Source organism: Drosophila grimshawi, unplaced genomic scaffold, assembly GCF_018153295.1.
Source record: "Drosophila grimshawi isolate 15287-2541.00 unplaced genomic scaffold, ASM1815329v1 contig_1377, whole genome shotgun sequence".
NCBI lineage: Eukaryota > Metazoa > Arthropoda > Insecta > Diptera > Drosophilidae > Drosophila > Drosophila grimshawi.
Window position 1 is genome coordinate 11,852,590 of NW_025062900.1, and position 14,349 is coordinate 11,866,938.

The 14,349-nt window shown below is 42.5% G+C and overlaps 1 protein-coding gene across 5 annotated transcripts in view; it reads right to left on the reverse strand.

Moving 5' to 3' along the window:
• Nucleotides 1-1,529: 1,529 nt before the first annotated feature.
• LOC6561556 (protein O-mannosyl-transferase TMTC1) overlaps nucleotides 1,530-14,349 on the reverse strand; it is a 49,869-nt gene continuing 37,049 nt past the window's right edge. For 4 of the 5 annotated variants that reach the window (XM_032736603.2, XM_043214636.1, XM_032736602.2 and 1 more), the window contains exons 4-9: nucleotides 10,713-11,256; nucleotides 9,476-10,334; nucleotides 8,875-8,989; nucleotides 2,250-2,727; nucleotides 2,100-2,184; nucleotides 1,530-2,044 (exon numbers count right to left, since the gene is read on the reverse strand). In XM_032736603.2, coding sequence (XP_032592494.2) covers nucleotides 1,704-2,044; nucleotides 2,100-2,184; nucleotides 2,250-2,727; nucleotides 8,875-8,989; nucleotides 9,476-10,334; nucleotides 10,713-11,256 — 2,422 coding nt within the window. In that variant the 3' untranslated portion in view covers nucleotides 1,530-1,703. The remainder of the gene's footprint in view (nucleotides 2,045-2,099; nucleotides 2,185-2,249; nucleotides 2,728-8,874; nucleotides 8,990-9,475; nucleotides 10,335-10,712; nucleotides 11,257-14,349) is intronic. The other variant, XM_043214637.1, reaches the window with a different exon arrangement.

A 14,349-nucleotide genomic window follows, 5' to 3' on the forward strand; every position in this document is an offset into this window, starting at 1 on the left:
ATCATCATCATCATCGTCATCAGTTGTGCCTGGGCGAGGCTGTCGGAGAAGTGCCACTTCATCAGTCAGCATCGATGCTGCCCGGCGGCTCTTGTCCGCGCTACCTTCTGTTGCCACCTGTCCACGTCCATTGCCATCTCCAACTTTATCTCTACCCAAATTGCCAGGTGAGCTCTTTATCTCTCTCTCTCTCTTTCTCTCTCTTTCTGTCTCTCTCTGTCTGTCGGTGTTATGTTGCCGGCTCTTTTGAGCGGGTCGGTGCGGCGAAGTTTTGGCTTTGTTTGCACGCGATTGACGTTGCCAGAGGCGAGTGTTTCACAGATTTCGTTGCCATCCGTGTGGTTTCTGATGGCTTTGCTCCGGGAGCCAAAACTCTACACGGCTTAGCGCTAAAATGTCTGCCTAACCCAACTGCCTGGCAGCCTGCGTGTGTTTGTCTATTGGGCTGATGGAATTTTAATTAAATACTCGGTTGTCTATGTTAATTTATATGCGCATATGCTTAGTGGTCCCTTCCGAGAGAGACAGACACAGAGCGCCAGAGAGAGAGAGGGAGAGACCGATTCGCAATGCCATTAATATGACAATGGCGGGAGCGGGGTTGGGCTTCTGTCGGTCGGATGGAGTTAAAGTGCCGGCGCATGTTTATGATTAAGAGCTTTATATATAGATATATATATATATATATATATATATATATATATATATAGCATACATATGTAGTGGAAACGTGTCGTGTCCTTGTTCTCAGCTCGGTTTCATTGTTGAAAATTTAATTATCATTTTTAATGCTTAGTGGGCACTATTTTCTAGTAGCCCAAAAACTCACAGGATACAAACCCGGCCTTTCACTGACATTGCGGTTTTTTACAGCAGAAGAGGGAGGACTTTGGGGGGCAAGGGTTTCTCTGTGGTTGAATTCTTTGTATTTTTGGGCAATGCCACTTGATATTATCACGTTCCCGGACTGTGTCTGCATGCCTGCCTTTATGTCTGGGCCCGTTTTGTGTCTACCGTGTTCCTATGGCTTTTGTCACCTGGTTGTCGAGATGAAATGCCAAGAGAGCTTTGTATATGTGGCATATATACTACACGTAATTTGTTGTGCGTCTACGAATGACTGAACTGACTGGCTGCTGAATGACCCCGGCAAACAGATTGACATTTTCACATCAAATTTTGGGCGTGGGCCGAGGCAATTCACTTAACTATTTTCCCTTCTTCAACGAGTGGTGTACCTGAGTTTGTGGCTCGCCATTAAGGCATTAATAAATTATCTGAAAGGTTCGCTTAACAGATAAGAAGCTGTCGAAGTTTTAAAGTAGCTGGGCTCATCTTCCTAATGAGCCTATAATCGAAATATAAATATTGGGCTTTCTTATATGACAAATAGTACTTTGTCAGAGCTTTTTATCATCTGTCAGACTACTATTTGTATGGAGGCATAAATATATATATATATATATTCTTGATCACCATTAACCATTAACATTCTGAAACAACCATAACGAACTGAAACAATTGCTTTCAAAATAATTACATAAATTTAATCTTCGCTTTCAGGTGATAACATTCATATTTAGTGGATTGTATAAGAATAGCCTATCTATCTATATGTCCCTAAGTCCTTTAAATTTTGCTCATTTCCTGCTGCTTGGCAAATCTCAAGTATTTTTAATGATTAGTAAACCGTTGAGTTGATGCTACGTGCTCGCATCGATGTTGATATTCATTTTGGCCAGATTGGCGAGACTTGTGGCATGCCCCGGCTGCAGTTGCAGCGCCTTGCGATAACATTGCAACGCCTGCTGGCGTTGCCCGCGCATCTGCAGAATGGCGCCCAGATTGGCGTGAGCGTGTGCCGCTTTCGGATGCAGTACAGCCGCCTGACGGTACCACAGCTCCGCCTCGGCCAGGTGATTCAGCTGACGCAGTGCATCGGCGACGGCCGCCTTCAGGGCATAATTGTGTGGCGCCAGAGATGCAGCGCGCAGGCGGTAGCCCAACGCTTCGTGCGATCGCTGCTGTTGCTCCAGAAACTCAGCTGTGAAAGGAGTAGCTTTTGGAGATCAGCTGTGCCATAAAGTTGCCCAACTTACCGTAATAATGGTGAGCGCTGGGCTCCAAGGGGGACAGTTCCAGGGCGCGTTTGAACCACACTTCCGCTTCCGCATGGCGACTGCACTGGGATTGGAGATGGGTTAACACAAAAGGACAGTGGATACCACAAGGAAGCCACAAGCACTTACATTTCTGGCCAGCACTTGGCCGTAGGATAGATGGGTAGCACTCTGTTGCGGTTGCAGTTGCACAGCCAGTTGCTGTTGCTCGTCTGCCTGCTGCCATTGCTCCAGTTCGACATGCAATGCCGCCAGTCGCTGATGCAACACGACAGCGTTCCCCAAGTGCAACGTGGCCAGCGCCTCGTACAGCACCTCCACGGCCTGTTGATGTCTGCCCTCTGAGCGATGCAATGCACTCAACTGTAGATACGCACTTTGACGCGCCTCCTCGTGAGCCTTCCGATCACGCACGCCATGCCCCTGCAGCCGAGCGCCCCGCAGTAGCACAGCCGCCGCCTCCGTCTCGTACCTTGTCCTATTCCATGCCAGTAGCGATGTGCCCAGATTGAGATATGCCAGCGCCAGCTGTGGTCTCAGTTCTATGGCACGACGGTAGCAGGCCAGAGCTTCCCTGTAGTTCTGCTGCAGTTGATGCACGATGCCCCTGAAAGTATGCAACATAACAACAAAACAATAACTAAAAATCTTAAATTTTGTTTGCCCAAAACTGGCTGGAAGCCAACAGAAAATCGCCAATTAGCTTCAGCTTTAAATGACTGGCAAGGACAAATCTGAAGGTCCAAGTTCATAAAAGGATTTGCACAAAATGCTGCAATTAATTAGTTAAAACGGAAATATTTATAATTTGCCTTTGGTTTCTATTTATTTACTCTTGCTACTAATTTTTTCTAAGCCACACAGTCAATAGCGTAAATAGGTTTTTTAATAATTAATTGAATAAAATGGTACTTTCGACCAACTCAGACATGCAAGCCTCGATATTTAACTAACTAAATTAGTCAGTATGTCAATGGAAGCAAACTCACGTTTACCTGTTAGCTTGATTGTTTGAATTAAACTTTCCAATTGGTAAATAAATAATTAAATACGCAAAAATGTGGAAAACTCAATGAGTTAGTTAACTATAATAAGTTTTATCATTTCGTCTCTCCGTTTGTATAACAAGTCTGAGTTCAGGGTATCTTCTAGTCGAGCGATTCCATAAGGAAATCATAAAGCAGAACTTTTTAAAAATGCAAAAGTGAGAAATATAAATAGAGAAAAGGCAAGCAGCAGATACTTTTGGCCGAGATTGAAGCCCCACCGTGGTCTAATAGTGTGCCAGAGAGCCGGAGTAGATTAACTTTCGCTGTGTTTTTTGCGGTTTCTCTCGGGTTTCGTTGCTCTAATTGCAGCGCTCGCTCAAATACTTCAAAATGTTGACCTTCAAGTATTTTCACTGGACGTCCACTTGGCTATTTGTTCCTGTACTTTTTTCCATTTTTTTATTTTTGTGTTTTATGCGGACTTGCCACGTCGTTGGCTTCATTTAATTAACAGAATACACTCGAGGGAGAGACGAGAGTGATGGGTGGTTGGGGTGTGGAAATGGGGAGGGGAATAAGAGGCTGCTGAAGAGTGGCACAGAGTGGTAGATACTTGAAATTTGCACAAGTCTATCGCTTGCGCATTGGGTAAACAAATTCATATCAATGGAAATGGATATTCATGACAGTCGTGTCTGGATTTTTAATATAAACAAAAAGTTCGTATATGCATGAATAAGTGCTTTTAAATAAAGGATGCCTTTTATGTGTAGTTCGAACGTAACAGAACAGTGCCAAATAAACCCAAGCACAGATTGCACAACAGCATCACCAAAAACAATAACAACAACGAAAACAACAATAAGTTATTCAACAACAAGCAACAAACGACGCGTTCTAAAATTTGTGTTGAGTTTCGACAAGGAGTCCATAGAATCGCCAAGAGGGCAATTTTATAAATTTCACATTCTATATACAGAGCTTAGTCCATCTGTGGTACTAAATATTTAAATATTTTCGCTTATTTAAAGTCTACATTCTGTTTGTCTAATACACCATTCAAGCTTCTGCCATAGTCACAAAATTCATGTCTGCTTCTTGAACATGGTATATACCTATATAATATATCATATATAATACCACATTCAAGAAACATGTATATGCTATTTTAGTTAGTTATATGTGTATATTTTGAATACTATATATTTATATGCATGTATAGATAGTACTTATATATAATATATATAGTAAAAAGTAAAAGAATAAGCGCTGTAAAATTCTACATATCGCTCACAAAAACTTTTCGATAAACACTCGCAGTTACAATTGCATTTTTTACATTTGTTTAAATTTTTGTTTATCGTAAAGCAACAACCCATTGAGACTCCATTCAAAGTTACAACCCCCCGCACCCACCACCAACCTCCCCTGCCAAGTTGCCCACAAATTTTAGTCGTTCTTTCTACCCATTCAGCAGCGGAATTGGGTGGTACGAGTGGAAAGTGGCAAGTGGGGCAGAAGCAATCCGAAACGAGCCAAGTGAATGCATGCGAATTGCAAGAGAACAACGGATGGATTTGCTCAACTGAATATTGAGTGCGACTATTCTATTTTATATGAGACTAGGAGCATTCCACAATATATAGATGAAAACCGAAAATGTTGTTTTATACCATTTTCAATGTTGTCTTTCCAGCCCCGCTTCCCACTGATCTGCCCATCTCTCACTCTCACTCCTAGTGGCGCAGGTAAGCAAACAACAGCTACAACTAGAGCCAAAAAAAAAGAATGAAAAAAAAAGAATTTGGAAAGATAGCAAAATAAAAGAGTGAAAAACAGAAATCGAATTATACAGCTCAGTGATTTTTGGGTTTCGGTGTTTGGTTGCCTGTTACTTTTGTAGTACTGCTCTCGCCTAACCACCCAACCACCCACCCTTCACCTATCTCCCTCTCTCTCTCTCTCTCTCTATCAGCATCTAACTTTGATGTGGCATGGAACAGGTAAAAATCACAGCACAGCATCCCGAGCACAACAAATCCATGACAGTTGACTGGCTATGGGGCTGAGGACCCGCAGACACAGACGTGCGCCTCATGGACACGTGGCAAGTGGCAAATGGCAATAACAACAGCATCGCAGCCGCAGCTTCCAGCTAGCAAATAATGCGAGAGTCGCAACCGTTGCGCAGTGGTTCTGGTTCTGGTGGGGGGTCGGTGGGGTTGTAAGGTTGTACGACTATTGATGGCTTTACGAGTAAATAATGTACAAACAGCTGCTTATCCACATTGCTGTTTGGGGGGTTTTGCTATTGACATTGATTTTCGATTAGACACCGGAAATGTGACATTATAAGGCGCTTGCTTTTTATTACCAGGCAGCTTTAAAGTGCTCAGCTCGACGGTCGTCATATGAAGTGTTTATGGTAATGCGACCCAACTTGACTTTGAGATTAGCAGCAGCAGGCAGCAAGCAACAGCAGGCAGCAGGCAGCAGTCAGCAGTCAGTGACTATGCCACGCCCCACTCATACCAGCCACATAATGCAGGTGGGAGTGTAAAAATTCAATCATGCAACTTTTCGATAAGCTGCACGGAGCAACGGCCAACATCGAGTAAAAGAGGCAGACAAGCAAAAATGCCAAGTGAGAGAAAAGCGTCTTAAACTTTCACCGTCGCCTTCAATGAATTCAGTGAGCGGGCCTTACTTGGACTTCAGTGCTTTGACAGCTGAAAGTTGAAGTTTAAGTTGAAGTTGAGGTGGGGGCAGCAGCAATAACAGTAGCAGCAGCAGCAGCAGTAGCAGCAATGCCATCGGATCGGGTATCGTTTTGAGCCAAGCTAATAACATGAAGCCTTAGCAGTTATGAAGTTCGCACTTTGCATTTGTTTTTTATGCCATTAACTTTTATTTTTTTATTTGCAGATGTCAACTGATTTTAGCGCCTTTCTGCGTCCACTTATTTTCAACTTAGAGCGGCATTATTATTAAACCTACTTCGGCAGCAGCAGTTTTGCTTAACAATTCAGCACAAATGATAATAAAATAAATTCTTTTCAAAAATATAAATAAATATTATAATTATTGCAAGGCTTTGGACTTTTTTCTTAAGTTTCCCATCACAGCTTTTCGGGCAATGTAATTGCGTATCGTCGATTCAAAGTTGAGAGTTTAGTATCCAGTTTCCACTTTTCCACACACTCAACATTTACTTATGTATTTTGTATGCTCTGCAGCTAAACGAGGACAATTTAGCAACAGTTGTGGGAAGTGGGGAATTATGTAGTCGACTCGCATGATTACAGTTTTCTTCATGCAAAATCGTAGCAAGGTACGATGGCCCAGCCTGCCAGCTGTTGCCACTCTACTGCTGCGGTTGCGAGAGAGTAACTGGGCACCCATCCGGGAGTCGTGTGCAATTATTTGTATTGGGCGCACAGCTGTCGCCAGCTCAGTTTGCATTTTTGTCGCTTGCTTGTGGCCGCTGGTGGGAAAAGTTATGTGGGGCAAGACGGAGTTGAAGCAAAGCAGAGCGAAGAGGATTTTCCAACAATTTGCCAAAGAAGCAAAGCGAACGGATTTCGGGGCAATCTTTGCGCTGTTTCTTATACTCTTCTCTTCTTCTCTTTGTTTCTTTTATGTATTTTTGGAGCGCAAAGCCTATTACATCAAACACAATACTCAACAATAAGACAGCGACAACAACGACAATGGGACAAGGGCTGCAAATTACGTGGCTGCATATTCAAAAGGACACTCGCACTCATATGCCACTATGCGAGTGACGGGAAGGGACTAGGGGGAACGAAGGGTTGGTAATGCGTTGCCATGTTGTCGCATGTTGCACTGATCCCATTGGGAACTGAAAGTCAGCGCTCTTTCTCTCTCTCTCTCTCTCTCTCTCGCTCTTGCGCTCTCCGTGTCAGCTTTGCAGGCGGTTGCTGCAGCTGCTGCTCACTGTTGCCACATGTGTTCGAATTGCTAAGCCGAGGGACACGAGATGGCAAGGGTAAGAGTGCAAGTGTCATTGGCCTCAAAAGCGCTAAAGCCACACCAGCATTTCAACCGCTGAGCTTTCAGCGGATGCCGACATAATGCTTCAGCAGTTTTTACTACACGCTTTTTACTCTCAACGCATTGTTGCACTGACAGTTGCAGCTGCAACACAATGCAAAAATGCCAACTGCAGCCAACTAGTTAGATTCACAATATTGCTATAAGTCGCATTCTTGTGCAGTCTCCGGCATCAATTTCTCTGGCGTGCGATGGGAAACTGCTAAACTGTTTGACTTTTTGAAAGTTCGAATACAGTTTTCTTCCTACATCTTAAAGACAGAAAACTGCCTTAGAGAACTGAACTAGCCTGAACTACAATTGTGTCTTAATCTCTATAAACCTTGTCACAAAAGAGTGCGTTCATAAATCTAGATTTTCTCTTATTTCCCTGTCGATAATAAGCGTCCCAAGCGACTTAAGCTATACACAAATGTAGCATACTTTCCTGCGAAAAGTGTTAATAAATTTAATGATATCAAAATTTGTTATTAAGCAAAGCAAAAGTGAGTAAAGCTGTAAATATTTAACTAAGTTTATGCAATACAGTCAGAACTGCCTGATTGCCGCCAACTCTATTGCCAGTGATATAAGTGAACAAAAGATTCGATCGATCATTGCTGGCTGTAATGAAAATAGTCCATCCAATAACTCTAGTCGCGAGCAATATTTAGACAAACCTGAAAACAACTCTTAGCTGCTCTTCCACTCTCATATCTTATTTGGCTGCAACTCTAAAATCTTTTACAACTTAATGAAAAGTTGTAAAACTTTAAAAGTTGTTGGGCTTCTAACTCGAACTGAGATTAGATAGCTGCATTGTATTCATAGAGCCCGCGGTGGCACTGCGGCGGGAATGTATTCATTCTGACCTAATTAATGACACACATTCGTTTCTGCAGGGGATTTCAGCGCAATACTCGTTCAAAGCCAGCACTTGTATCGCTTAGAGGTAAGCCAAGGTATGGCAGGAGAGGCGCAGTAATACGGCGAGGAGAGCTTGCTCCAAAAATGGGGAAAAAAATAGCTAGAATAGCCAGCAGGCAACTGTTTGCTGTTGATGGCTGTGTCGAGTGCATGTAAATTGCCATCCAAAAGATGCTGAACATGTGCCTGTAGTCCGTACCGCATCCATACACTGACAGAAACAATTGGTTACATATACAATAATATTTTTAAATTGCGTATCAGTTTAATTTGTGCTTTCGTGTAAGCAGATTTAAAAGTAAGAGGCTATTGCAATTTCAGCAATATTTTTCTCAAAAACAATAGCCATTTATTTTTTCTGAGTGTGGCGTTAGCCCCTCCCACCCCACTTTTTCTCATGCATCCAGTTGATTTGTATTCACGCAGCGGGTCCAGTGGTAACATTTTTTCTGTCCAACTTCTCAGATGTTGTCCGAACGCTATTGCCATGCGGCTGGAAGGAAGCAGCTGCTATTTGGCACAGCACCGCAATCTAACCAGCCTCCAACCTAGACACCCTTTTGAGTTCTTCCTCCCTCTTCCCCCTTACTCCACAAGGTCGTACCGGGCATTCACTTTGAGCTTTTGAATTTTGAAAAGGCTGAAAGCGAAAAACTAACATCCATTTTGAGAAAAAAAACAGCAAAAAAAAACGTTGAACTGCCAAATTGCAATGCAGACGCGAATTTCGACTTGGAATTTGCATAGGGATGATGAGTTGGACGTGCTAAGCTTCGTTTACTTACAGATTAAAGTGCGCATCTGCCATATTTGGGCGATATGTGATGGCCAGCTGAAGTGCCACCTTTGCCTCCGCGTAGCGTCCCTGGCTGCTCAGAACGCTGCCCAGATTGCCAAGCGCTGCAAGGAAAGGAAAGGAATATGGTTAATTAGAACAAACCTAAAGCTTTTATCGGATTATAGTCATTTAAAATAATTTCTAGCTTTCATTTATATAAATTATTATAGTCAATCAATCATTATCAATTAACATTCAAATCTGTTTGTACAGTTGCCGAGCTTTTATACTAATCCTAAAGCAAATTGAGGACTTAAGGCTTTAACTCAACTTTAAAGCTTTTAGTGGAATATAACCAATTAAACGAATCTTCTAACTTTAATGAATTAATGAATGAAATTACACGATTTATATTATTTAAGGCTGAGACAAGCGTTTAAAGCTGTTTGCAAATTAGTAATTAAAGCTTTTTATAGCTTTAAGATAAGATTTAAGAACTTTAATAACAGTCAACACTTTAGTGCGCTGTACAAGATTTTGAGATCCTGAGAGGACAAAATCATTTGAAATTTATTAGGCAATAATTTGATGTCAAATCGGAAACTTACCTTTGGGTGGATTGATAGCCACAGCGCTGCGGAAAAGCTGTTCCTCATCGTGCCAATCGCGATTACGTTGCACAGTGCGCAGGCTAAACGAAGCCAGCAGCAATCCAAGGCAGCAGACCAGCAAAAGTCTATGATTTGAGCCATTTAGATGCTGCCAGAGTTTGCCAAAGCCAAGGCCAAAAAGGAGGCAGTAGCCAACACTGGGCAGGTACAGTAAACGCTCGGCGAGCACAAAGCCCACATAGAAGAATAAATTGCTGGCAGGCAAAAAGGGCAGCACCAAAAAGGCAACGGAAATGATGAGGGCAGACTCCGAAATGGATTTCGAGGAGGAACAGCATTTCTGGCTCATAGCTGCAGATCTCTGCTGCTGTTGCTGCTGTAGCTGGGATGAGCGCTGCTGCTTCAGCTGATGATGGCAGGTGCAGAGGAGGCCATGCCACTTGTAGCAACTGTTGCCGCCCAATCGCTGCAGCAACGGCAACGAAATGCTCGCCACAGCTGTATAATCCATTGACGAACTGGCTCTAGAACGCAATCGTATCCCTTTGCAGGTGACGGCCAGCAGTGTGCCATAGAAAAGAGCGCTCAGCAAATTGCGTGCATCCCAGATTGTTTGGATGCGTGGAATCGACTCCATGCCCCAGTCAAAGCTCAGATGCTGTGGCCAGAGCAACAGTTGAAAGTTCACCACAGGCAGGTACAGGTACGTGAGTGTCCGGGTCCACCAGCAGGACTCGTGTGCCGTTGGATTATCGGCGCTTGAGAAGGCAACGCTGGGCTGGGGTACAAGACCGAGACGACAATAGATGGCGCCGAGCAGAGCAATGCTCAAAATGCTGAGAGAGCGCAGACGATGCTGCAATTTGAGAAACAGGTCAATTAATTGAGAGTTGTAATTAATTTGGTAATTATTTGATAAGTAGAAAAATAATCATTAAGAATTATTTATAACTAAAGATACATATTTAAAAAAATTATTCAACTGTCCACAAATAAGATGGGCAAAACTTAAATAAAATGCTGGACTGATGTAAACTATATTTAAAGCTATTTAATCATTCACTTAAATTACTAAACAATTCCTAAGTTAAAGTCATAAATGATAAATAATCAAAAGAAGACAGCTTATTGTTGGAAATAGTTGTCCAGAGATGCACTTCGTTGCAGTCTGTCGTTGGCAAAGTGCCTTGCTCACACTTCTGATTGTTATTAAATGTCATCATTCGGCACTTACCTTGTCAGCTGCGGCCGGTTTCACACCCCGTCCGCCCAGCACGTCGCATAGTCCGCATAGCAGCAGCATTGTAATGGCCGTCTCCTTGCACAGCAATGCGGCCAAGGCCAGCAGGAGTGCGAGTGACAAAGATTGCCACTCCCTGTGCATCATATGATGGCGATAGACCAAAAAGGCGAGCAGGCAGAAAATGGTGGCGCTCAAATCCGCGCGTCCCACAATGCCCGCCACGGACTCCGTGTGAATGGGATGGGCGGCAAAGAGGGCGGCGGTGCACCAAACGCCGGCACGTGTGGGCAACAGGGTGCGTGCTACGAGACCAACTAAAGCGGTGACCAAACAGTGCAGCAGTATATTGATCAAATGGAATGAAAATGGAACGCCGCCGCCCAGCACGAAATTGAGACGAAAGCTCAGCACGCACAACGGACGCCAGGAGCCGTGGGAGCCGCTGTCCGTCAGCGCTGTGCCCCAATAATCATGTTGCAGCAGCTGTGCCAGCGGACCAGCTCCAGTTACATCCGCATTGCCCAAGATGGCGCGCCTGCAAAGAGACAGATAGAGAGAGAGAGTGAGAGTGAGAGAGAGAGAGAGTGAGTAAGAGTGAGAGAGGTTGAATGAAATGAGCTCGCATTACTTGGCACGACAACAGCAACCTGTGGCACACCTGTCCTATTAATTAAAATGATTAATTGCATGCTCATGAAGCCCTGAAGCGGCCGGCTGCTCAACTTAACTCTCTACTTAACTGGATTTTACGTACGAAAAAAAATCATGACAATTTTAGAATGTTAAAAATATAAAGCCTAATTTAATTAAATTAATTTAAAATTAAAATGTTGAGTTCCACAAATTTGTTTTGCAAAATTGTATTATTTTTTACTGTTACGGCAAAAAGAGTGGAACAAAAACCTGGAAGATGATATAAGGGAAGTGACTCATTACTCATTAATAAAAATCCGTGTGGAAAATACAATGAAAAATTCAATTAAAATTATAAGATTTAACAAGAATTAAAGAAACATATTTATATGTATATGTTTTATTTTTCATTTTTATGAAGCTCTCATATCAAGCTCACATTTTGTTCGCTGAGTGTACTCAAACCCACTCAACTCAACCCGGTTGGGATGATCGGCTTTCCTGCCACACATAGCACAACTTGAGCTGCTCAAATTCAAAAGGCTGTGTTGTGCGCCTGAGCTTATTTATATTGTCCTTTTGTTCGTTTTTTTTCTTTTTGAGCTCGGCATAAATATTGTTAAAGTGCCGAGCGACAGTGCTCCAGTTGCTTCGTCCTCCTTGCCTCACTTTCCTGCCTTGATTAATTGCCGATTTGTTGGCGCACTTGGTCTCCTTTTTGTTGTTGTTGATGTCGTTGTTGTTGTTGTGCTTGTTGTTGTTGTGTTTGTTGTTGTTGGTGTTGTTGGTACACACATCTGCACACTCTATTGTCACTGGAGCGAAGTCAACGGCTCTTTGGTAATTGCCTCACCGATGTACCTTTGCTTGTTGTTCTAATCGATTTGCAGTCTCGAGTCCACTAACCAGAGTCATACCCCGCACACCCCCCTAATCCAAACACAGTTGACTCAAGTTCCAGGCCATTGCTGCTGTTGTTCTCGGTGTTGTTGTGTTGTGTTGTGTTGTTTTTGTTGCATAGCAGTTTGAAATTTATAGTAGGTTTGCAATAATACCTTGGCTATTTTATGCATAATTAGTTTTCAACGTTATCGAGTCAATGCCATTAATTACCTTTCCACCACTTGCCACACAGTCAACGCTTAACAGGACTTAAGCGATAACAAAAGAAAGGAACTGGACATAGCTCGACAGATATTTTAAGGTCGATAGTTCCAAAAATAAAAAAAATATGTCGAAAAAGCAGACATCTTTAAATTTGTAAGAAAGTTAACCCTTTTGTTAGGTTTTTGTTGGGATATAAAATGGTGTGTATTGCCAATAAAACTGCCTTAAAATTGATTGTTAAACTCGAATTTTATAGTTATTTTGTCAATTTTGTTGCCCAAACTGGATAAAACATTAATATTTATTTCATATTGTCTACAAGAGTTTAATGTTCAAATCTCATTTTGCTTGCGTGTCAATTAAATAGAAAGAAATAATTGAAAATCCCCAAAAACATTGAAAATTCATTTGTGAATAAGAAATATACATATATAAATCTAACAGTTAAACGCTTAAAGCTTTAAAATTGTATGATAGTCATAACTAAAATACAAACTCACTCAAACACGAGCAAGTAATTTGTGTTTACTTTGGTCTGAACTGGCCCGCGGGCTGTAGTTTTGGGTTTCTGCTGTATAAGCTCAAAAGTTAACACAGCCCATGTTTTTTTTTTATCTATTTCTTTTCTTTTTTTTAAATCAAGCTGCCGGCTACAAAAGGGTCGGAACTGTTTTCAATAGATATGCAGTAAGGTAAAAAGGCAAAATAAAAAGCGTAAAATAATAAAAGCATACCAGAAGCAAAAAGACAAAATAAATTTGTAATTTGTAAAGCAATTTGAATAAAAATATTATTTTTCAATATATATTGTATTTAGCAGATAGCCGTACATATTGTGCTATCTATGTATCTAAGTGTATTTTTTGGCAGACAATTTTTCTTATTTATTTATTTTTTTTGACATGTGTGGCATGAAAATTGGCATAAAAGTGGATTCTTTAAAGAGGGGTATGGTGTCTGCCATATATATTGAGTTTTCCCAAGTTATTCGAGGTATTACTTGTGGCACTCATCTACACTTCAATTTCAATTGGCATTTTGCATCCACACAAATGTTGTCGAGTGCAAACAAATTCTTATCGCACAAAGCTCAAGAAAAATAACGTAACATGGAGTTCGATGGGGCGAGGGGGTGTGTGTGAGGGTTTTGCGGTAACTGTGTCTGCCACAGCAGGTGCATTTGTGTGGGTTTCCCATTTTTGAATTCTTCTCTTACTTTCGCCTCATTTGCAAGGATTTCAAGCAGCGGAGCCAGACGATGGCAAATATTGAAAAGCGGTTACTAGCTGCATATACCTTCAAGAGCAACCATTGTATAAGCTGCCTCCCACTCCCCACTCCCCACTTCCCATCCCCCATCCTCTTCTCTTATTGCCCTCTATGCTGCTTTCGGCTTAATTTTTGGCCTGGGCAAAAGGGGAAGTTGTGGCTCGGCGACATTATCGTCTCATCAGCAGAATTTCCTCCGTGCCTTTTTTGTGCTTTATCATCGTAACTAGTGAATGAATAGCAATATTCTCTGGGGCAGGTAAGGCGGGGGCGCAACAACGAAAACATCAACACCACCAGCAGGCAACATTTTGTCAGCACCCACCAGCAGCAGCAGCAGCAGCGGCGGCACCAACAAAAATGCCAAGCAAGATTCAAGCAGCTTACAAGTGTGGCATGTATATAGTAGTAGCTGCCGTTATCATTCGCTTTTCACTCGCAGTCAAGAGCTGGAGCTTGAGCAGGGGTCTGGAGCTGCTATGCTACGGCCATGGCTATAGATGGTGCCGGTGCTGGAGCAGGAGCTGGAGCTGCCGCTGGTGCCGCAGCCAGAGGCACAAGGAACAAGCTGAGTCGTTGGCATCAATTCGAGTAGTAGAAACGTTGCACTGTGCAACCA